The sequence below is a fragment of the Fulmarus glacialis genome, unplaced genomic scaffold (genome assembly GCF_000690835.1).
Source record: "Fulmarus glacialis isolate BGI_N327 unplaced genomic scaffold, ASM69083v1 scaffold2368, whole genome shotgun sequence".
Classification (NCBI taxonomy): domain Eukaryota; kingdom Metazoa; phylum Chordata; class Aves; order Procellariiformes; family Procellariidae; genus Fulmarus; species Fulmarus glacialis.
This window is the reverse complement of record NW_009229977.1, coordinates 90,270-114,038: the sequence shown is the minus strand read 5'-3', so window position 1 is coordinate 114,038 and position 23,769 is coordinate 90,270. Positions and strand designations below refer to the sequence as shown.

General features: G+C 42.4%; 1 protein-coding gene across 1 annotated transcript in view; it reads left to right on the top strand.

The window, feature by feature from the left end:
- The first annotated feature begins 277 nt into the window (after positions 1-277).
- Positions 278-23,769, top strand: part of SLC7A11 (solute carrier family 7 (anionic amino acid transporter light chain, xc- system), member 11) — a 58,134-nt gene continuing 34,642 nt past the window's right edge. Inside the window, exons 1-6 of the mRNA XM_009584030.1 lie at positions 278-554; positions 3,496-3,622; positions 7,652-7,767; positions 15,529-15,654; positions 17,895-17,994; positions 21,244-21,288. Of these exons, the coding sequence (XP_009582325.1) occupies positions 278-554; positions 3,496-3,622; positions 7,652-7,767; positions 15,529-15,654; positions 17,895-17,994; positions 21,244-21,288 (791 nt within the window). The remainder of the gene's footprint in view (positions 555-3,495; positions 3,623-7,651; positions 7,768-15,528; positions 15,655-17,894; positions 17,995-21,243; positions 21,289-23,769) is intronic.

Genomic DNA, 23,769 nt, shown 5'->3' with positions numbered 1-23,769 from the left:
ACAAGTCCACGCGGAAGCTGAGCTGGTTTCCAATGATAGGGCAGTACCAGCTCGCAGTGTGAAAGCGCAGGTGTTCCTGAGCAGCCCTCGGATCGCAGTAAAGGCTCAAATACGCTTTAGGAGCTTGCTACCTGTGCGTAGGAGCCGCTGGAAAGATAAAGAGAGGGCAGAGGAAGAGACTTCGGTAGTTGGCTACACAGGGAGGAAAAAACCCTTGAGTTTCTGCTGCAAACTTTTTTGCCTGCGCTTGCTGTCGGTGTGCTGGTGGCACTGTAGCATGGTTAGGAAAGCTGCTGTAACCGCCGTCTCTAATGGAAGCTACTTGCAGGGGCAAGCTAATGGCAGGTTGCCCTCTATGGACAGCGGACAGCCAGCCCAGGAGGGAAAAGTTGTGCTGAAGAAGAAAGTGACACTTTTGAGGGGGATATCCATCATAATTGGCACTATCATTGGAGCTGGCATCTTCATCTCTCCCAAAGGCATCCTGAAGAACACGGGCAGCGTGGGCATGTCCTTGACTGTCTGGACAGTGTGTGGCATCCTCTCGCTCTTCGGTAAGTCCCTTAAAAGTTTCTAATTGGTCCAGAGGGGCGGCCGGTGGATTATTGCTGCTATTTGTCTGATTTTGCCATTGGATAGCAAGGCACAGTGCGGAGCTGGAGGACCAATAGGGCTACAGAAGGTTTTTGCTGCGTGGTAGGTTGCGTGGAGGTATGCAACCCCTGTCCCCCCGGCGCCGGGTCGGCAAAGATTGGAAGCGTAAATTATTGTTTCTTACGGGTCCCTAAAGGAACAGGAAAAATAAATGTCCGTTTTATGCCATGCAATGTGCTGTATGTATAATGTTTGTCTTCTGGGTGTAAGAGGTAGTTTACGGTTTGCTTGTAAGGCCCCCGGCAGCTGGGGATGCGGGTCACTCCGCTCGAACACCGGCGAAATGTTTAGACAGCTCGAGTTAGTTCCCTGGAGGCTAGAGCAAGGTCTGAGAGGAATAATTCCCGTTGGACTTAAGCTGTATTGGCATGAAAGAGAGCAAAGTAATAACGCGAATAACCCCTCTCCCTAGTCTTGTATTACTGCTCTTTACTTTGTTCCTCGCTCACGATGGTGCTTTGAAAGATTGCGCTGCAAAAAACAGTGTGTTGGAAACAAATTTGTAATGCGAGTTTTATTGGTGGCCTGCCTGTCGTGACAGTTTTTACTAATTTTGTGTATTTTTGAAGGGTATTAAATTCTGAAAAATGCCAGTTTATTTGTTCTGTACACAAAGCCCCCATTCAGAGTGGAAAACCCCACCCTGGCCTCTGCAGGACAGAGGGTCCATTGACCTACTTAATGAGTTAATCTCAAAGAAGCTGAAGAACTAACATGAATATTGGCTTTATTTAAAACAGAAACGACTTGTTTTCTGGCAGGAGGAAAAGAGGACAAACACAGACTAACACGCGTCTGCTTAATAGGTGGAACATGCAAATGCCACCCTGTAAATTGGCTCTGAGCTTAAAAGAAACATGGGCTGTTTACGGGTTAAGCCCAGGTTAAGCCAAACAGACAGTGCAAGCACGTTAGGACCCATTTTGGTCAAATGTTAAATGTATTGGTACAACGTGCAGCATAATCTGTTGTACAAATTGTCTATAACCAAAATTCCTCTATAAAGAAAGACCTCAGATACGATTTGTAACCCTGTCAGACGACCTTGGTCTTTAGATTTAGTCAAAACAGAATTTGCTTAAGCATTGCATTTTTGGCTTTAGCTGTAATAGTAGTAATTTTCTGGCTGTGAAGTAAAGTCTGTACAAAAAAAAAATCTCTTATATCAGACGGATTTTCTAGGTCACTTTCCAGATCTCGAGATACGAAGAACTGTGTAATTTGGCCTAGCAAAAGATACTCTCTCTTTCTCTGTATGGACCTGTTACTGTTATTTTTTCTTTTTTTTTCTTTTGTGCCATGGGTGTTTTTAATTCCCTGCATGACTTAATTATAGTAAAATCACATGCAAAGATCACTTAAGGTCTTGCTGAGGCTGTGTGTATAACATGTATCGAAACACAATTTCATTTCTATGATTCTATGAACCTCAACAGAAGACGCTGGCAAGAGAAAACCTATCAATAGCTTTTTTTTTTAATGTGGCTGTAAGAATTCCTTTAAGTACATTTTCAGGTAAGCTGAATTATAAGAGCTGCCATGTTTTTGAAAGCCCCAAACAAAGCAAATGAACAAGGATGGAATTTGTCCTAATGTGGGTACAAGCTTTAATGGGCTTGTACATGTTATGTGATTTTGACAACTATAGTTTTCATCTTAAAGTGCTGCAGCATAAAAGCATGCGGGGAACAGAGCCGAAATGAGTTCGTATATGTTGCTAATCTTAACTCTATGTGATGCGGTGTTTACAAACTTTATTACTGTTTTCATCTGGTTTCTCAGACTCTTCTAAAAGAGCTGCCTGCATGTATCGGCCATGGTACGTTTCTCTACTGACGCGGACCGCCCGCGGAGCTGAGAATCCACTGGCTTTGTCACGGGGTGGTGGCTCATTAAGCAACGGTAGCAGATGGTGCATGGGTGAAGAAGGCTTCATGCAGGTCCTCATAGTTGCAGCGTGCTGTTGCCTGCTCCGTAATGGCAGAGGCCACGCGTTGTGTCGGCAGCCTCGGGGAGCTCTCCGAGAGCTGCTACTTGCTGGGAACGCCACTAGCGCTTGCTCCGAAGGGGCCTGAGCCACTTCTGTATGAGCTGCGTGATGCAGCAATGTGATAACGATTTGGGTTTTGGTTTGGTCAGTGGAAATGCACCAAAGGATGAAATGAGCCTCCTGCTATGAAAATGTGAAGCGGTCTGTATTTAAGGCAATGCAGAAATGAACTGAGCTTTCGTTGCAGTAGTAATGCACAACAACACTGCACCAGTGTGGAAAAGCCAGGGCTAAGCCATCCCCTGAATTTTGTATATAAGATGTTGGGAGTGCTATTGAGGAAAATTCTTAATCTGCAATTCTTTCTTCCATATTTTGGCCGGTCGATTGCTTCGCCCGTGGCTGAGGAGGGGGAATACAGTTTTCAGGCTTTTCTTCAGAGGCTGAGCCAGGCATCTCTGAGGCTGAATGGAGGTGATCATCGTTTGATAACAAGCAAATGTGTCAGAAGGCTTTCACTCGGCAGTGCAGTCGGGCTGGCTGGGGAGCCGGGGTAGCTGGCGTGACACAGCGTTTTGTTGTCCCTTTTCACAAGATATGGATGAGTAATGAAACGTGTTGATAGTAAATAGTTTGTTCAGTGGCTTACACGTAAGTGTAACTGGATATATGTACAGTTTGGTTAGCTGCAGGTCTAGCTGAATGAACTAAAACTTACAAAATTGCTTAAAAAATGATTAAAATATATCAAAAGTACTTGTGATACCATGGCAGCTCCATTGTTTAGCTTATAAATGTTATGAAAGGTATTTTTGGACATCTCTCGTGATGCCACAGTTTAATTCTCACAGGTGCCCTCTGCTATGCTGAACTAGGAACATGCATTAAGAAGTCTGGCGGTCACTACACGTATATCCTGGAGGCCTTTGGCCCATTACCTGCTTTTGTGAGAGTCTGGGTTGAATTACTCATCATTCGGTAAGTGTATTGTGGCTTTTCTGTGTTTCTTTTCTGATGGCTTTTCAGTCATAACGAAAAATCTCCAATATGTGATGTGCAAAAAAAAAAAATCTTGATCAATGAGCTGTGTTCTTTTGGTATGGTTGCTTCAGAGAATTTAACACCGCTATTTTGCTTGTCAGCATTGAAACATTCAAAAGGACATATGTGCATGTATGGGGAGAAAAACAGATTCTAAGAAAACTGCCTGCCACACAAATTCAGCTACTTGCTTTAATTTTGCTAAGCTTACTGTATCCATTAATGTCACTAATAATGTTAATACCCATGCCTATATATAGTATAGTGGAAGAGGGAAGTCACCTTTACGTTTTTCTTAGTCTTGGTACTAACTTTTGGAGCGGTTGCTGTGGATACAGTCTATGGATACAGGAATAACTCCTGGTGAAGCTGTTGGCCAGTAGTTTTCAGCTTTGGGGGCACCATGTATCCTTTGCATGTCCATTCAGGTCCCCATTTTTTGTTTTTGTGGGGTGTAGGAGAATTTAACTCTTGATTACTATGAAAAGCACTAACTGGCCAAATAAAGCAACATTAAGTCCTTGCGTATCTAAAACGTTCAAAGTATAAGTGTGTAAGCCTGTGGCTCGTGCAGCCCTTGACGTTCTGTACGAAGATGCCAAATCATTGAATTATATCAAATAAATTTTCATAATATAAATGGATCTTTGTATCAAACTCAAATGTGGCCTTTTGATTTTTTTTTTTTTTTTTTTTTAAAGTATTGCTGAGGCTGGAGAGCTTGTTACATGTAGAACAGGGAAACGCGCTTATGCAAAATGACTTTGGGAATGCTCCATTCCTGCCTCAGGCTAGTTAGCACTCCCTTCCCCTCTCCTCCTGAATCAGCAAATTAGTCACAAAAGCGCAAGCCTCATTTCAAATCACAACTATGTTTACATAATATTGACAAGTTCTGGCGTAGACTGTTGAGTTTAAAAGCACTGACAGTGCTGAGTCATTATGAATCCATAAATCCTTATCTTGTTTCCGGAGGAAATCATTGTGTAAGTCAGATGGTCCTTTACAACCTCCCCACCCATACGTAACCTTTGAACTAACTGCATAATTTCCATCAAACGTGGTGAAAGAGCAGATGTCTTAACCGTATTAACTTTTTGCCAAAAAGGAAAACCAGATAGAGTTTTCACTGTGAGAAGCACAGTGCTGTGAACGTAGCGATGTCATTGCACATCACAGAACCAACAGAAGAGAGTAGTGTTAGAAATCCCGCTCTTAACCTGCCCCTTACTAGGCAGGGGGATCTTATTAACCTAGGCACAAATACCCACAAGAATCCAGGCTTCGTAAATTCCTCTCCTCGCAAAATTATTATTTTTTTACACGTGACAGTGTCTCAGGAATGTCATGAAAACACTCTTAGTCATCGTGATTTGCCCCACACCCAGAAAATAATCATCTTGCATGGGAAGGAACATCAGTGGATTCTTTAATCATCAAATCTGAGAGGCAGCGAGGGAGGCGTACTTGTTATAACTTGCGATGATCAGAGCAGCGCTGCCGAAACTCTGTGTAGAGTTTTATATCTGACTCCTGCATCAGTAAACTAATTGGCTGCTGCTATCAAAGAAGTTGAGACCTAATACGTATCTAGGTTTTTTTCAGGAGGTGAAGTTGCACACACGCTTCTCAGCTAAGGTGTTTTTTCCTCTGAAGGATTGCAGGATTGTCACACCTACGGGCTGGTGGAGCAGCCGCAACCAAAATAAGCGTTTCCTGCTCTCGTATATCTTTTCAGCCAGTATTTTACAGTCTAGGACACACTTAAACTCTGCCCACATACTGATTAAACTGTGCCAGCATCACCTGCTGTTTAGAAGTGCCTTACACTACGCTGCTCCTCATCCAGAACAAGTAGGAACTTTTTTTCTCCCCAAAAGTCAGGTTGCAGGTATATTACATACCTTTAAAACCAAAAAGCGAGTTTTCAAACAAGCGAAGACGATTGTGTGAATGCATGGTCTGTAGTGCTTCACTACGGCGGTTGCTAAACGCAGGTGGGGTGAGAGTGCTGCCGGGTGAGTCACCCACCCGTGGTGTGGCTGGGGCACTATCCCTGCCCCTTCCCTGGTGGCTTTTTGTGCTTCTTGTCCTTCGATGGAAGCTGCTGACGCGCTTTCTGTCCGCCCCTGGGCAGACGGCTGTTGGGGGGCTGCCGGTCTGTCTTTAGGATTGCAGTCAAAAGGAAAATGCCCCATTCCTTCAGCTTCCACCTCCATTGGTCGACTAGGCTGCCAGCAAAGTCTCCCTCCAAACGTGGGACTACGAGAGAGACAGCTATTTATTAGAGGTATAGTTTAGCAGCTATTTTTTTTAAAGACTTAGTGGTGTGGATAGCAGCGGCTGCCTCTTTAAAAAGGCCTTTCTTAAAATGAAAGGGAAAAATCCAAGTTCTGGAAAAAGGAGCCAGGACAGAGGGAAAAAAGTCTGGGAAGGGTCCAAAGATCTTATCTTTCATCTGATCTAGGACACTTCAAACTACTTTTGGCAGGCTGCGGTATTTAAAAGCCGGAAGTCTGGTGATCTTCTTACGTAAATTAGAAATATTGCACCGAGGTGAAGGCAGCAAATGTATGTGTAAATGCAGCGCAGAGGACATTCGGTCCCTGAGCGAAGGCAAAATTTGCAAAGCCAATTGTTGGCCCCTGAAAGGAACAGTCCTCGTGCGTGGGGGACGCACAAGCAGCAGCCCTCTCTTGTCCACGCAGAAATTTTCCGAGGAAGATACTTCTGCTCTGTGCTCCTCTGCAGTTTGGTCCAACACAATGTGTGACATTTTGGTTGACTCATAACGCTAAGAAAGTGGGTTTTGTTTTAAGGGTGAAACTTTCTTGTGGAAAATTCCTTTATCGTTCGATGGAAAATAATAACTTCTCTGTAGAATGTTTACACTGTTCCATAGCATTTTTAGCACCTATATTTTTATTAAAATTCTGTAAGGTGAGGCATTGTTTTATTAAATACTGAAGATTTTTTCACAAGAAATTTGCATAGACTCTTGTTTAACTCAAAAATCCTTTGAGGCAGAATCATATGCCCTTTTGTCCTTATTGTGTGCGAGTGTGTGATGAAGCACAGATGCCACCAGCTGCCCTAAGAAGGGTGAAAGCGTCCTCCCAAACCGCACGTGAACAGACCACTGGAACTGTAACATGCAGACAGTGTCTGATCCGAGGCACGGGGTAATTTGCTGTTAAGATGTGTCAGTGCTAAGGCTTCTGGCAAACATTTAGCTTGTCTCAAAGAGGAAGGCTGTATGAATGTTGTGAGTATTTCAAATTTGGAAATGCAACAACTGCATGACTGCCTTTCTTTACACATTTCTCTCTTTCTTGGTAGGTGCTTTCTGTACTTCAAGGATTTTTGTTCTCACTTGCAGTGCTAGGAAGTTGTTAGTCAATAAAAGGAACAAGTTCTGCTTGCATTTTAGGAAGTCCCCCTTTCATTCATTTTTTGCATTATCTCAGATCTTAATAACAGACTTGGCTAGGTGTTGGATACTTAGTAAAGCAGAATTCTCAGCTTGATTGAAATGAATTTGCTTGTGTCTCTGAGGGGTGAGATATACCTGGCCACTCAAATTTGGTCCTCAACGACTTTTACTCAGGGTTTTGCCCATGTAATCTAATTCTGGCCATGTTCGCTTCAAGTGAGCGAATGAAGGTTTCTGTTGATACCTTTCCTTTCTGTTTACGGCTGCTTCACAACATGAAAGTCGTAAGAGCAATCCTGGTAAGAAGTGTTGGTGTCAAGATCAGAACCGCTGAGCAAAGCTAAACTGCTTGTGGTTTCTTGCTACATTCAGAAGTCATGGTACGTGGCAGCATAGTCACAAGCAGGCACCAAAATTAAGTACGGTTCACAGTTCTGTGATAATAAACTTACAGCATGATCCCATAAGAGTATTATCTATGTACTATTGCAGATTAATTTTGTGATTTTTTTGTTGTGTTGTTTTTACTCTAGCCCTGCTGCCACAGCAGTGATATCGTTGGCATTTGGACGTTACATTTTGGAACCTTTCTTTATGCAGTGTGAAATCCCAGAACTTGCGATTAAACTTATTACAGCTGTTGGCATCAGTAAGTATCCAATTTTAGGTTTCAGGGAAGGGTAAAGATGTTGTAAATTGGGGAAAAAAAAAAAGTAATTGCACACTGAACATTTGAACAGGTAGTCATTTGATGTGAATCGTTACAAAACGACTGTGCGTCCAATGCCAAGGGCATCAGCGTGACTTTTTGCCTGGGTATGTGTGTTTGTGAACATACGCAGTAGTGAAAAGAATAGCAGACTTTATTAACGGCAGGGAAAATCTATTGCCAAGGCTGATTCTGTTGCCACTTGAATTAATGGCAGAACTCTCATTACTTTTGTGGAAGCAATTTCAGTCCCTAAGAGATGGTGAGCCACTGCCAGAGATATGGAAGAATGATTACCTGATTTTAAGTGCTTTGCTCTACCTCTGTTTTAGGAGGCAATCGAGTGCCAAGTATGATGCCATGAAGAAGTGTCGTTCTCTTGAGTGGAGCACAGACAACATGAGATCATCTTCCCTAGTCCCACTCTGTCCTTCATAGCAATAAAACTTAGCGAGGCACTTGCGGTTCGGGAAGCAGGAACCCAACTGATGACTTTGAGAGCCGGGCGTACGGCTTGGTGAAAAAGCATGTCCGTTACCAGCAGCTTGTCCTACTCTTGTTAACTTTGCAATTAGTGTAAAAGGGACCATTTAGGGCTACAGAGAACCAATAATTGCCAGTGGAAGGAGGGAGGCTACCCTGAGACCAGGAGCTTTACAGCGTACCTGGGCTGGTGAGGGAGGCTGCAAATCACGATGCGAATGGGACTCTGGAGCCGGGTGCCAGTAGTGCTAGAGGTTTGTTTCCAGTCCTGTCTGGTCACTGGTGATGATGGTCCTTGCACACGTGGGCTCACACTCGCGTTCAGCTGTGCTGGGAGGAGAGTGCGGGGTAGACCTGAATAATCAGTAACAGATTGTTTTTCCATTTGGCCAGTGCACGTATCAGAAACAAAAGGACTGGAAAAAGGAGTTAAGATGTGCAAAATGATCAAAGGCACGCAGGAGACCCCTTCGGTTTTGCACAATAATAGGTTCAGATGACTTTTGCTTTCTTTGGGGTAGGGAGTTCAACTGATACTGAAATTTCCAGTCTCCAGGTTACTGTGGCTTTTCGTAGGAGCTCTCTTGATAAGAGTTCCCTTCTGCCAGCAGTGTTAAAAAAATCAGTATGTGACCGCATTTCTTTCTAACTTAATTATGCACAAACTATAGGTTTCATAGGAATAATTGAATTAAGGGCTTGAATTTTGAGGTCAATGACTTTTTATAGCTACATCTGTCTAAAATATTTCAGTGCAAGATAAGGGTGAAACAGATGTTCAGTAATGTCAAGGTCACCGAGACAGAAGGAATGTTAAGTGAGGACTCCATCAAAGCATTTTGTTAAGTGCATGTGATTCAAGCACAATAAGTGAACAATTTGAAATAGGTTTTTATTGCTTTGAATTTAGTTGAAAATCTGTGTGATAAGCCAGGGCTTCGCAAAGTAATTAAACAAAGAAGTAGCATTGCGGGGGGGTGGGGTTATGCTGAAATAATTACAGCCTGAAGGGAGAGAGGAGTTCCCAGCACGCTGCTCCTATGGTGAGCGCGGGTCCGTACAGCACAGGTAAGATGAGCTGTCATTTCACCGAAAGAAGGGATTCTTGTAGAAAGTTTGTAATGGTGAATGGGACAACGGTGAGGAAAACAGTGACATGTCAGACTGAGGCTTTATCTTTATTGTTTGCAGTATGCTCTACAGTGGAGTTTCATTTGTAGTAGTTTTTGATCGTATGCCATACTTAAGCTTAGGGATCCCAGAGTGTATGACTCTTATTCTTGTACGGTAAGAATTAGCTGTTGTGGTGGTAATTGTTATGAAAGTTTTGTATTGTGCACGTAGGCAGAGTGATAGGTAAGATTAAGGTGGTGTTGAGCTGAACAGACACATCGGAGCCCTGAAGATCTTATAATCCAATTTAATGGCGCCAAAGGCCGTGTTTGCTTCCACTGAAAATGTTAAGTTAATCAGAAAGTGAACTGACTTGCCTTTTGTCTTCGTATCCACTCCTGGTCCCTTCTCCCTCCTGTCCCTGATGACTGAGTGCTCGCTGCATATCTGTCTTTATTGCGAGGGGGAAGCACCATTAAACTCTGTCCTTGGGTGAGACTTTGTTCTGTAGTTTTACCTTGTCATTTCTGATCGTACTAGAAAGGGCAGGAAGAGATTTTGAAAAACCTCCAGGTGATACCCTGCCCCCAAACACAGCGTATCCAAACAATTTCTGACAAATGTTTGTCTAAACTGGTTTTAAAACCTCCAGTGAGGGAGTTTCTAAAGCCTCACCTAATACTGTAGCCCAGTTTTTTCTATCCTTGTCACAGGACAGCTTTTCTCATTTTTTTTTTCCCCACCTAAACCTCCTTTTCTGCTATTTAAGCCTATTATTAAAAGGTTGCCTGAGATGGATGCAACCAGGATTGTGATGGGGAGTGGCAAATACTGTTGTTCCTCTACCAGCTGCAAACAAGTACTTCTCGTGGAGGGGCTACAGCCCATTCTGCTCCCCACCATTCCACCTCAGTGCCTCTGCGGTGAAAAAGGAACAACGGTGCTGCAGAGAAGATGTAGATCAGATGAGAGCTAAAACGGAACTACTGGAGGTGGTGACCTTTAAAAAAAATACCCCTCATTCTTGGTTTATTATTTATAGGAAAAAAGCATGTGCTGGGCACAAAATTCCCCTCAAAATCGTCTCTGTTCTGAGCAATTTTGAACAATCTGTAGAAACAAATTTTCTGTTCCACAATATGGTGCTTTCATTTTTATTTTTTTTAAATGAAAACAACCAACCAAAAAGTCCAAACATTTCAATGGCTCGCTCAAGAGAAGAATGCTTGTGTGGAGGTTCTCTTCAGATGCCCCAGCTTTTTGAACCTCTGAAGCAAAGGCTGCCTATTCTTTTCAAACTTAAAAATAACTTTAATTCACTTGGTATTTCTCAAGCAAATTTCCGCGAGGAGAAAAACCTAGGCAAATACTGGATACGCATATCTCAGTCTATCTGTCAGTCTGCCATAAACTTTTTCTAAACTCCGTCAATTTAACTGTACCTGAGAGAAGAGCAGACATCTCAAAGGTATCTAATTACTACAATTTTTATGAAAATAAGCGGCCGGGTAGAGGAGAGAGAACCTGGATGTGCCCCAGCATATGGAAGGACAGCTGAAGAAAATGCAAACAGGAGACGAGGACTTCTAAATGCCTAACTTTGCTTGAGTTGGACACAACAGCCCCAGCACACGAAGTAGAAGGGATGCTGTCCGCCTTTGTTCTGATGCTGAAGATGGTCTTTTTAGGAGAAAGAGTTAAAAATTCATTTCTCTCTTTAAGTGAAAGCTGGTAGTCTTCTCCATATTTATTGTTTCTTCCAGTGAAGAAACATCCTATCACCCTGCCTATCACCATTGCAAAGCATATGGTGATAGTGCAAAAAACCCCTAGATTGATATATTGCTTTATTTCTGTCTTCTAATTCTTCTCCTAATGGTAAATTTAAATATATTGGTAACAGGAAGGGATAAATTGTACTGTGCAAAGATATTGAACTGTACTATCAGTATGTAACCTGAATAGATACGCAATCTTAACTGAGCCTGTTCTAATCTTTTCACTTGGCCTCCATATCAGAAAGCAGATAAACAGGTTTCAGGTATTAAAAACTGCGAGACTGAAAGCAGGTTGCCAACTCGCACACGTTCTTAAAGTTTTTACACTCATTCTTGTGTATTTTGGGCATTTTACACTGCAGTAATTGCCCCCTTTTTTTGGAGGTCTGCCAAAAAAACTCAAATACCCCAAACTATGGCTGTTAGAAGCAATATTATTCTTGAAAACTAAGGTCAGCTGTACAGAACTATCAGTGCTTGCTGGAAAATACTCCAGCCCAAAGGTTTATTAGCATAAATTTGGTGTGTATGTGAGTCTATAGTTAGTTGCCTTTTTTTTTTTTTTCACCATGGCAGATGTTACAGACATTGCTCTCTACCGCTGACAGTTTTCAGACAAGCAGTTTAAATTAAGACATATCTTGGCTTGCAGGGATAGGAAAAGCTGCTCTGATGAGTGCTTTTGCCTCCTGTGACTTCATTTTAATTGACACATTAAGATCTGCAAATTGAGGGTATTTTTTGCTTTGTGTGAATGCCTTGACCCTAAAAGCCTGACAAGTTAGGGGAGGGCGGCTTCCTTGGTTTCCCGCTGAGGCAATGGTACATATATTCTTGAAAAGTAGGGGAGGATGTAACGCTTACTGCTGCTTCTCCCATTAGATTTCGTTATCCATCTGTAGCTGTGGCTGTGTAAAGGAAAGAGATTGTGAAAAACAACATGATCGGTGTTACCATTGTGTTTCACTGTTCATGAACCCCATTTTGTTCTCCCCCCATATTCTCCTCAGTTAGGATTCGTCTCGCTTTTAGTTAGGTGTTTAGTTTAAGGTAATTGTCTATGCCTCCCCATAGAGTTAGTGGAGAAAGAGGGAGACGCTTCCTGAAGGCAACTCATCTCAGCTGAGATAGGCATCTGAAAGAGGTGTTGTTATTCATCCTCTGGAGGTAACTTCATTGAGGATGCGGCCACACTAGATGCCTGACTTTTAGTTAGCAAAGTTAGAGATGAGTCCTCCTTTCGCTGTCCTTTTGTCTGGGGAGTTGCTGCTTCCTTCCTATCTTTGCTTGTGATCCTGTATCAAAGCTTCTGCAACCAGTTTCTTGAAGTATCTCCATAAGGCCCTATTCATAGAAGAGACGTGTTGAATAATGACCCTAGTCCCGAGGTATAATTTCCTTCTTGAATCCTGGTACAGTTGTCATATTCTTTTCCTGCTCTTTAGCAGCTTTCTTCATGACTCCTCTTCTCCGTTGCCTTTCACTATCAACACAACCAGTAACGGTGCTGGTACGTGATAGCAGTATAAGCCCCACATCCCTGTTATGCACATAGAGCTGCTAAGATTGAATATTGTAAGACGACTGTAAATTCTTATAGCCTATTAAGTCCAATAAAATGAAATTCCATAAAATACCAGCTTGGTCTCAAATCTTCTAAGAACTTAAGTCTCAGCCCTGCAACCTGAGCTACTATATTTGTGCAGTTGTCCAACTCTGCAAGGGACGGACTTACTCTTATAGAGGACCATCAAAACTAACAGCACATGCCCTGGACTGCCTGCAGGTGTAGCATGCCTTCAGCTTCCCGATTAAATGAAGGTCCTTGCAGTGTCCGTTTTGCTTTTGCTGTTTGATTAGAAAGCCTCAGATGAAACATTTGGCTGGCTTGAGCTCACAGTTGGGGATGGAAAAGGTTTTAACACAGCCTGCTCACAAGCAGGCTCTGTTAATGAAAATACCAGCCTGCATTTTTTTCTTTCAAGCCAGTGTAGCTCTTATACAGATTTGGGGCTTGTGATTTGCCTGTGGCTGGCCAGCAAGGAAGGTTACGAGTTTCCGCGTGAGCTACGTTAGTGTTGGTACTAGTTTGCCATCCAGTGATGTTCTTGTATGCGTATCAGAAAGGTGAAACCGATGCGTTAGAAAACCTCGAGGAGGGCTCTCTGCAGGGAGGATGCTCACCTTACCTATTCTGGCCTGTGTAAGGTAACAGGCCGATTGCTGCAGTCGGCTTGAACTCTGAATAAGCTGGATGTCAAATTGCGGATACTTTCTTACACATAAAACTCTTTCTTGACATTTTCTTGTGGCCTGGTCCCTGCCTGGGCTTCGTCTTCTGGGAAAGAAAAGTATGATGTCCTGAACTTTCTAGGAAATTCGAAATAAGCCAGTGCTTGTTTATGGCACTGGATTTTCTTTATAACTTAAATGCTGTTGGTCAAATGAATATTTTAAATATATTTTGCTTAAACGATGGTTGTTAACCTTCCCGGTAATCAAGCCCTAGGAAAAGAGGGGGAGCCTCAATCAGTGCTAATATTCAGCAGCAATCTAAAGGGATCTTTCAACATTTAAATAAGTGAAAATATGTCAGGGTACCTTTGGGTCAATAGAGTGATGAATCAGGCCCCTGGGATTTTCTGTTTCCTGCCAAGTATAGGTATACATGGAAGTAATAAAGCGTAAAATAAGTAATTGGATCTCAAGTGATAGTTTGCAGAAGTCCAAGTTATTTCTTTGTGACTTAGAAAAGAACACCTCAGTTCTGAAATATAGTGAAATACAGAACTGGAAAAACATTTTGACCTTTAAGATCTTTTTTTGGTGAAAACTTCCCATTAAGTGATGTTGCGAGTTTATGTTGACTTTGGTACATTGTTCATTTGAGAGTGGAGCCCTCTCTTTCCCAAATAAAAATTCCAGAAAAATACTACTTGTATTTTTTTCCTGGAATTTTTGTTTTATTAGAAATATCTAGAAAAATACATTAGAATCCAGATTACTTGGAATTTTCTCCCTTTTCCATTAAACCAAAACTATTTTTGGTTTAAACTGAGAAGAACTTTTTATGATATATTTTCTGGCCTTGCTAGTGAACAGAATCTGTATAAAAGACTTGGGATAAATCAGCGGGTTTTGCCGCCAGAAAGCTTGTACCATGCCAGATTTATAATGCTAGCTCATACAAACTGGCTCCCAGACTCAGGAGGGAGGTAGCAAGTTGTGTTTTTATGCGTCCCACGATGTGTGATATGGCTGATGATACAGACAAAGCGGTGCTCTTGAGAGAGTTTGAAGTGCGGGAGGACTGTGATGAGGAGCTAATTCATTAGCTCCATACGACGGCAAGAAAGAGAAGATGAGCGAGCAGGCTTGTTCGACTACGCTCGCCTTTCCCTGCAGCAGGGGGGGAAAGGGATTTTTTATCTAGTGAAATGTCTCACATTTTCCGTTCTTTAGGTAATTTTTTTTTTTTTTAATATCTGAACTCCTTTAGTAATTCTATTTTGCCAGGGTAATTCTTTAAATAAGCTACAATAACTGGCACTCAAATGATAAGACCTACCGTCATCTTGTCAGTCAGAGCTGTAGTGAAGGCCAGGAGATGCCCTCCCTGACCCAGAGGGAGCCGCGAGCCCAGCAGGCGGGACGTAAAAGTCCTTCTCAGCTCTCTGCGCGTTGGTGAGGCGCAGACCTGGGCTTTGTTTTCAAGAAGTAAAAGGTCTCTCTCTCTTCACCAATTCCCAACAAGGGCAGGGACATTACCTGCACTCCGGCCCTCCTGCATCTCCGGTGGTATGGGTGTAAGGGAGGAGAAAGAGTGGAAAAGAGGAGCAGGGGTAAATAAGGTAGGGAGCGACAAATTTATGCGGGGCCTAAATGGGGGTGAGAAAGTTTAATGCGATTGTTAATTGTTATTGTTTTCTCAAAATGCAAATCTCTACTCAAACCGGTACCGATACAGAAATCTGGAGCGACGGGGTTGCGCAATTAATTTCTTTCATCCAAGGCAGGGTCCTGCCAGCCCATCGTCTACCAACAGCTAACGATTCTGGGTAAATGAAGCTGTAATTTGGTGCGGAGGGAGCCAGGCAGAGAACAGAGAGACGCACAGGGGGTCAGAGGGGCTCAGCTCAAGCGTTTTGTGTGGCGTCTGGAAGGGGAACGTGAGAAGTGGGAGGGCAGCAGCTGGAGAAGGTTATCGGGGTGTATTTCCTTTAATGCATCCGGATCCATTGTGTGTGGCCTCTCTGCTGGCAAAGAGTTTTTTGGCGATTTCAGCGGCACGAATATTTCTTTCTGACTTTTCTTTTTCCCCTTGCAGCGCTGGTGATGGTCCTGAATAGCACGAGTGTCAGCTGGAGTGCCCGCATTCAGATTTTCCTTACCTTTTGCAAGCTTGTAGCAATTCTGATAATTATAGTCCCTGGAGTTATCCAGCTAATTAAAGGTATGAAATGAAAAGTAAATGCTTTTAAAGTGCTTTTATCTTCACCCTCCCCAGTCTTTCCCCACCTGCCTCCACCAAATAATGCTTAGTGCAGCAAAATCTCTTAATTAGTCTGTGCTTGTTTAACTGAAGCTCTATACTGTCATGTAATTGATTAAAAGTGGAACTACACTGGGAGGAACTGGTATTTCTTTCAGCATGCCAATGAGTCTATTCAGCTCAGACTCAGTTTTCAAATGAGCAACAGGATTGCTCTTCTCTGTAATTTGCCTTTGGCGTGAACTTTGTGAAAGGGCCAGGATGGGTTTTAGTGACAGATGGGCATACCCCTCCCCAAAGCACATGCCTAGTCCAGGCAGAATACGTCTCCTTTAACTGGGCTAGTGCCTGGTCCTGTTCGGTACTGGGTATGTGGTGGCGGAGGGGGATCAGAATTGGGGAATATACGAAAGAAACAGTATCATGGATGCTGTTCTACCACTTCGGTGAGGTAAATTGTGAAGTTAAAGGTGCTGTACTGGCAGAGAAACTGTAGTTAGCTGTTGCTTTCATGGGCTTCCTGCCTGCAGGTACTGGATGCTCATGCTGCATGCACGCTTTGCTGCTTCCAAGTGAAAAACTAAAGCATGCAGCAAAAGGCAATAGTCCGGGGCTAACCCGAGCGTAGGAAAGGAAAGCAGAAGTGTTCGGAGAGCAAGAATTACTCTACAGACTTTTATCAATGTTGCTGCGTAAGCAAGGAGTGTGAAAACACACCTTAGTTCTCCCCAGCAGCACCCAGCGCAGACACGGCTGCGCAGGCCTTTCCTTGGCTCTCTGGAAGTCGTTTAGGAAAAGCCATGCTGGCAGAGAAACTCTTTTCACTGACGTATGCTCAGCTACCTGAAGAGGCTTTTCCATTACAGCCCTCTCGGCAGCGGGGCTGAGATGTGACAAGCCCCAGCTCACTCTCGTTACAATAACGCTGGACGTAACGACACAAAACACAAGGAGCCATTCAGCGCAGAGGGTCAGAGCGGGGAGCACTTTTTAATGAACCGGTGGCAGATTTTGTCTAACAAAAATGATCACAGTTGTTGGCTCTCTCCCTGGGGACGCTCTTTTGTGATGCTTCACAAAGCCTCCCGTCTGAGTCAACAGCGCAGCGTTAGGCTCTGCGGTGAGCTCAGTTTCTCGGCTCTCTGCGGTTAGCAATAGACTCTGAAATAAAAGTTTTCCTGTGTAGCACTCTGCTGATTCACTATTTCTGTTTTCGTGTTTTTCACTTCCTTTCTGGCAGTTGCAATGCCTCTTCCCTCACCTCCTTTCATGTGCAAAATTTCTCTCTGTTCCCATCCGCCCCATTTTTCCTAGACCTTTGGAGCAGGCCAAAACCAGGTTTGGATGGGTTTTGCTGCCCTTAAGTAGCTCAGACGCTGTCCCCGATTCCCCACTGGGACCTTCCACAGCTCTTCCCTTTCCCAAAAAGCCTCTGCTTCAGTGGGAATTTTGACTGAGAGCTCAGTAAAAACCGAGTAAAGGGTAAAGGATTTGACCCATTGCTAATTTAAGTCTGAATGAATTGTGCTTCTTCCTGCTCCCTTTTCTGTGGAGGATCATTGCTTCTCAGGAAATTTGGGATATTGTAGGGATGTATTGTGTTGTATGTCTTACATACCATAGAGCACCTTGTAAATGAGTTAAGAGCATAACACAACTCTTACATGTTTGCATTTATAGGTATGTAATTCTTACTTAGTGTAATATTAATACAGTACTGACTATAAAGCGGTAGGGAGTTACTAAATTTTTTAGTGATAGAAATGTTTAAGGTGTTGGGTTTGTTTACCTTAAAAATGTTGCTTGTGAGTGAAATGCTAGCAATGTTCCTTCTGATTAAAATGTTAAACAAGTGAAATTTTCCGCAGCAAAAACTACAGAGCTCGTTCTGCTTTTTCACGTTGATGTAAGTTGCTGCAGGAGATGACAGTGCTGTGAGGGTCATCAAGCTCAAAATGCTTTGAAAAAAACTAATAGGTCAAATTCTGCTATTGCATGACTAGGGACGCCACGAAACCTTTTACAATTGCTGGCAGACTACAGCTGCAAGAGTTGGGTCAGAAATTAAGGTCAAGGGCAGAACTTGAAGTCAGTGAACTGTTGGGTGATTAAATGTTCCATGGTGTGATATATTTATTTGTTTTAAAGTAGTAGGTGACAGAAGAGCTTATTTTTCAATATTGTTTTTGTTGACGTTGCAGGAGAAACACAGCACTTCAAAAATGCCTTTGCGGGGAACGATGCCAGTATTATGGGATTACCACTTGCTTTCTATTCAGGAATGTATGCCTATTCAGGCTGGTAAGTTGTTGAAACCTATAAGTATTTGTCCTAAAAACAGAGACCGATATGCTCTAACAAAGACATTTATTTATATGAAGAAATGAATAGCATGTCCCACATCTTTTGCCAAACTACATCATGCAGTAAGGGTAGATCTCACCACTGTTCCATATGCTCAGTAGTTATTCTGCAAGCAACTCTACAAAGGAAAAATTTTTCTTCTACAGTGTACAATAGGTAAACAGGCACTGACCACTAAAAAAAAATCAGTCTTTTATTTCTGTTCTTAAGACGAGAAATAAAGGCAACAAGAAAGGAATGTTCTTAAATTTTCATTAGGTATTTTGATAAAAGGATAAAAGGGATAATGAAGCTTTAATTTTTGTTGAACAAGTCAGTAATTACATGAAAAATCTGTGAACTGCTACAAACTTGTGGATCTCCATCCCACTTGTGTGGGCCTCAGCCTTTGCTTTATAAAAGCAGTATTTGAAGAATAAGAAGCAAACCACGATAACATCAGTATAAACCACAAAACAAAGTAAAAAACTAGATTCTTGCACCTCTTACTCCGAGAGCATTGGACCTCACTTAACAAAAAGTGCAACTGGCTTCCCTAGAAGTCAAGCACTATTGACTGTGAGCAAAGGTATGAGAATCTGCCTTCAAGTATCCTGCTCAGAACTTTCTTTCAAGTTCTTTCCCTCTCCCCCACCAAAGTACACAGCGGCTGGTTTGAAAGGTGCTGCCGCTCTTCGAATCTGCCTTAGGATTTATTCATGCTTAGCGAGGGCTCCCCATCGCACAGTGCCAATGGGCTGCTGCAGCAACAGGGTGGGGGGAAAAGAAAAAGACTACAATGCACGGAGTGGGCTTATTTTGAGATAGCTTTGTCTGCAGGTCTTCCCTTTCCTTTCCATAGCCTTACAGGCAGCCGAGTTCTTTACCTCACACAAAAGGCGAGGGCTGAGAGATAAGGGTTTTATTTATTTAATTCGGAGGGACAATGGGCCGAGCATTTGAGTTCGCTGCCTGTCTGTAACTCCCTGGTTGCAGGAGCATTATGAACATGCACACTGAAGTACTGAACAGAACTTTTATATTAAATAGTGTGGGGGGGGAACCCCAGAGAGTCCAAAGCTTTTATCTGTGATAGACATATAAGAAAAGAGCCTGGCATTTTGAAGCCTCAAAGAAATTGAACTCATTATGTGGACAGTCTTTACCACCTTCTCTCTCTCTCTCATATAACCGCCTCTGTTTCTCATAGCCATGCATGTGATGGTTTCTCACTTTTAAAATATTAACCTAACTGTACGTTTTTGTATGAAGGCAATTTTAAAAACTCTTTAATATTATTCATCACCGAGGCAGCGTTTGTTTACTGTAAAATGCTACATTAAAAATACTGTTATTCTGTTGCTTCTTTCCCATTTCTTTCCATTTTCCACCTAACGTCCCAAACCCCTACGATAAAAATAATCTCTGTTTTTCCTTTACACCTTCTGACTTTTACTTCAAGGTCCTTATTTGCCACTTATAAAAGAAATTAGCAGGAAAAGACCTAATTTGGCTAGTGGTTCTTCCCAGCTGCCTATTTGTCTTTGTCACCAGCTCAAATTGATTGCCTCAGAGCACAGAAGAGCAGACCATTAAGTGGAGTGTCAATACCCTTGCACTATCAGTTTCATGGGGCTAAATCAATCCAATAAGCTGAATGTGAAGGAGCATTGCAAGTGGTGGTGGTGTGTCCCAGGACGCAGGCAGAATTTTATGCATAGCCTATGAGACTATAAACTTTTGATGATACAGCTTTAAAAAACAAAACAAAGGGTGTATTTGGAAGTATTTAAAAGACGTGTAGACGAGGCACTTAGGGACATGGTTTAGTGGGCATGGTGGTGTTGGGTTAACGGTTGGACTTGATGATCTTAGAGGTCTTTTCCAACCTTAATGATTCTATGATTCATCCTGCGAAGAGCAAGTGTAGACTATTGGGTGTATAACATGCTGAGTGAAGAAGGTCAAGTAGAGAAAAGAATGCAAGGAAACATGTCTTTGCATCAATAAAAGGACTGATGCAGCGCTGTCAAATTACTTCTATCTGGAAGCAGGACTAAGACCAGAAAGAAGCAGCTGAATGTCTTACTCGTCAGAAGCCACCTCTCCTTTGAACTACCCCAACCCCTTCTGTTGTGCTCTGTGCACTACCAAGTTTAGAAACAAGTACTGAGGTTGTTGTATAAGATGGTAAATCTAGTTTTACAGAATTTCATGCTCGGTCACAAAATCACATTTTTTAAAACGGTGAGCCAGCGCTAACTCGTTCTGCTAAGCCAGATCTGGTCCAAGACTTGTGATGGAGAAAAGTTCCCAGGCTTTCTGCCAGATCAGGTACCATTTCTTTATTCACTGTAGCACTGTTGGGTCAGATATCATTTGTCTTCCTCTATCTGTCCTAAAAGTAGAAAGCCAGCATAAGCACTATGTATTGACTGCTCTGTGTAATTAGTCAGGATGTGACTTTGTGCCCGTATCTGAGCCAGGCACATCTATGTGATCCAGCGATGCACAGACCTAGTGCTAATAAATGCAGAACAGAGGGTTCAGTGACCTTGAGGCTTACGGTTGCTTTGTATGCAGGGCTGTGCCCGGTGAGTAGTTCCTATGAATTCCCACATGTAGCTGTCTCTTGCGCGCTGCTGGAATACGACCAGAGTGCAACCTGTACTGGAGGTTGTGGAAGAGCATGCAGGATTAGCAGCCCGGGTTTGTGATCGTATGCGACACACTAGTATATCAAAACTCTGGTTTTAGGAGGGTTTTTTTAAGGCTTCATTCATTTTTATTGTTAAGAAGTCCTTGCTGAGTACCCTGATGAGAATTTTTGCCAATATAACCTGAAATTGTAAAAGGCTACAGCCGCAAATGGAATATGAGGCTTGAGGGTGTGTGTGCATTTGTGTATAGGATTAGGGTAAGCCATAATTTACCTAGTATGCTGGGGAAAAAAAATTTAATTTCATTCCACACGAACATTACATGTCTTTTCTTCTGCTTTGCTGTCTTTTCTAAGAATTCCCTTCCTGAGTGTGGGGATGAGGGAAGGTTAAATCTCACGCTCTCCTTAATCCAAACATGGGTCTGCAAAGTCTACTATAATTAACAGCAGTGCTTAAGTAAAAGCATCTTCTTGATTCTTTGGGAAAGAAATACAGAATCAAAATCTACCAAGCCCTTATAATATATTTTATAACTCTTTTCTAGGTTTTACCTCAATTTTGTTACTGAAGAAGTGGAAAACCCTGAAAAGTATGTACCTAATGTTTTTCTTGACTTTTGAAAAATGGTCATAAAATTTAAAATGCTATAGAAGTAGTGATCTTCAGAAATTCTGTATGCTGGTCAAGTTGCTTGCTTTCCAGCAGATCTGGTATCTATTTGAATTGCAACTGCTTGAAGATTTGCTATTTTTGGCCTGTCGTGACCTTGTTATGTATTTTGCTTCTATGTGCACAGAAAGCAGAAAACTAAGTAGATCTCCAGGGCTCTGATTCTCCCCCTCAGGATACAAGGAACTATCGGTAGCTCCTTTCAGTGGAAGTTACTGGTATCCCGTCAGGGCAGTCTTGCCCAAGAAACTTATCTGCTGCAATATTTGGCAGTTTTGCTATGTTTAAATATTAATCAAATACTTAGTTCTACTTGTTTTAGATGTCTCAGAGTTGCAGGATCTTGAATACACGTAGCACAGCATCCCATCCAATTAAGCCTAACAGGGGATATTGGTGGGAGTCTGTTTCAAACCAGAGACGAATACTCTCACAGCGCCTGTCTGTAAAATATGGGAAGAAAAGCTGTCCTGTTACAGAGAGTTTGATTTGGCAGATCTATCTTGGTAGATATGTTTTGGTACATGCAACCAGTAATAAAACAATATTAAGCTTTTCTAAAAATTAAAGGAAATATGCCTTGTCAAATCAAATTTTGTTCTTTGAGGAAATTAACAATTTACTTGATCAAAAATTAATGGGTAGATATAATTTTCTTAGGTTTTTAAAATAAGATACCAAATAACTTACTGTTTAAACAGACCCCCAGCACTGTACACTCAGAGAATATAAAGCTACATATCTGAGACATGTAAAGAAAGGAAAAAAAAAAAACCCAAACAGCTGTCGATGGAGAACATGCGAGATGTCGATGGAGAACAAGGTTTTTAGTTGGTTTCTTCAAAGTCTGAACCAAGCCTGGTGCTGTTTGGACTTTTCATCAGAGACTTGAAAACAATTATAAAGAAATTGATGATAAAACATGAGGATGGCAGAAAGACTGGCAGATTGTTTCAGTGCCTTGAGGGGTCTTGGGTGTTAACGGGCTCTTTAATGTGATCAGGATATGTATACCAAGGAGTGCAGGACTGGAAGCTGAAACCAGACAAATGCAGGTAGCAAATAACAGCATTAATATTTAACGAGGTGGTTGACTAATCATTAGCACAGGTACCTACGTAAAATTGGGTTTTTCATCGGTAGTCTTCAGTTCAGACAGAACACCTTTTTAGAAGCCGTGTGTTAGTAAAACACCAGTCATTTGGCTCGGTGGAGAGCAGCTGGCTAATGCTTCCCAGGCCTGGGACACTCAGAAACTCAGGCTAGATGATCTAGTAGAAAATCTGGGTTTAAATACCAAGGAGCTATGTGCTTTCTAAAGTCAGGGGAGGCAGACATTTAAAAAAATCCACATTTTTTTTTACTTTTGAAAAATCGTTCTATGGCAGACTGACTTGAAAAAAAATTTGAAACTAAATAAAGGAGTGAAGTCATTCTGGTCCGAGACTTCGACTGCTTCAGGAAATTCTGGGGAGATGTGCTCAAAAGCATTTGCCAGAAACAATATAATTTGTAAATTATCATGTGGTTACCATCAATGCTGTGTGATGTTTTTAAACGTGCACATGCCTACCACCCTTTGGGACTTTTCATACTGTTATGTGTCTCTGCAGTCCTCTTAACAGTATGGTGATTAACTGAAATTATTGGTAATTTTCCTTTTGGTTGACTTTTTTTTCTTGTGGTCTTAGTCAGAAGAGTGGATATTTTTGAACGTGATGTCCTCTGCTGCGTAGGACAGAAAGGCATAGTTCCTTTTTTTTTTTTTTTTTTAAACGCCCATTGAAACATGTTTCTCACAGCTAAGAAAAGTGGTGTGGGTTAGATCTGGGGGTTTTCTTTGTTGCAGTTGGGATGTGAGGCGGGGAGATGCTCTTTTCTGCCCCCATCTCGGGAGAGCTTCTCTGTTCTCCAGGATACCCTTGGAGAGCTGCTGACGTTAATTGTGCTGCTGGGGATGCAGGACTTGGGGGCAAGCCACGAGGCCTGGCTGGTTTGGTGTATTCCAGGACGGCTCTGGAAAAACCAGCTCAGTGTTAACATGTGCGATGTTGTCGGAAAGCTGTTAAAGCTTCCCTTCATCACTCTTCTTCTTGGGGTGGCACTTTGAGAGGATGAGAAGGGAAGATGCCCGGTGTTTACAACGGGGTGCCTGGGATCACAATCTCCACGCGCAGGTACCAATGTACAGTAGAAGAGACTGGGATTTTGAACATTGCTAAATAAGTGGTGGGTGATGGCAGGGCAAGTGGATTGCTACCTGCCGTGCTGATGGAGACCTCTGCACCACCTGTAAATGGGGATTCTGCACGCTGTTAGCCTGAAACAAGCAATTAAAGGAAACAGTTGTAATATTGTTTTATCCAGTTGCCACCTGTAAATTGCTCTTTTGGAAAGAGGT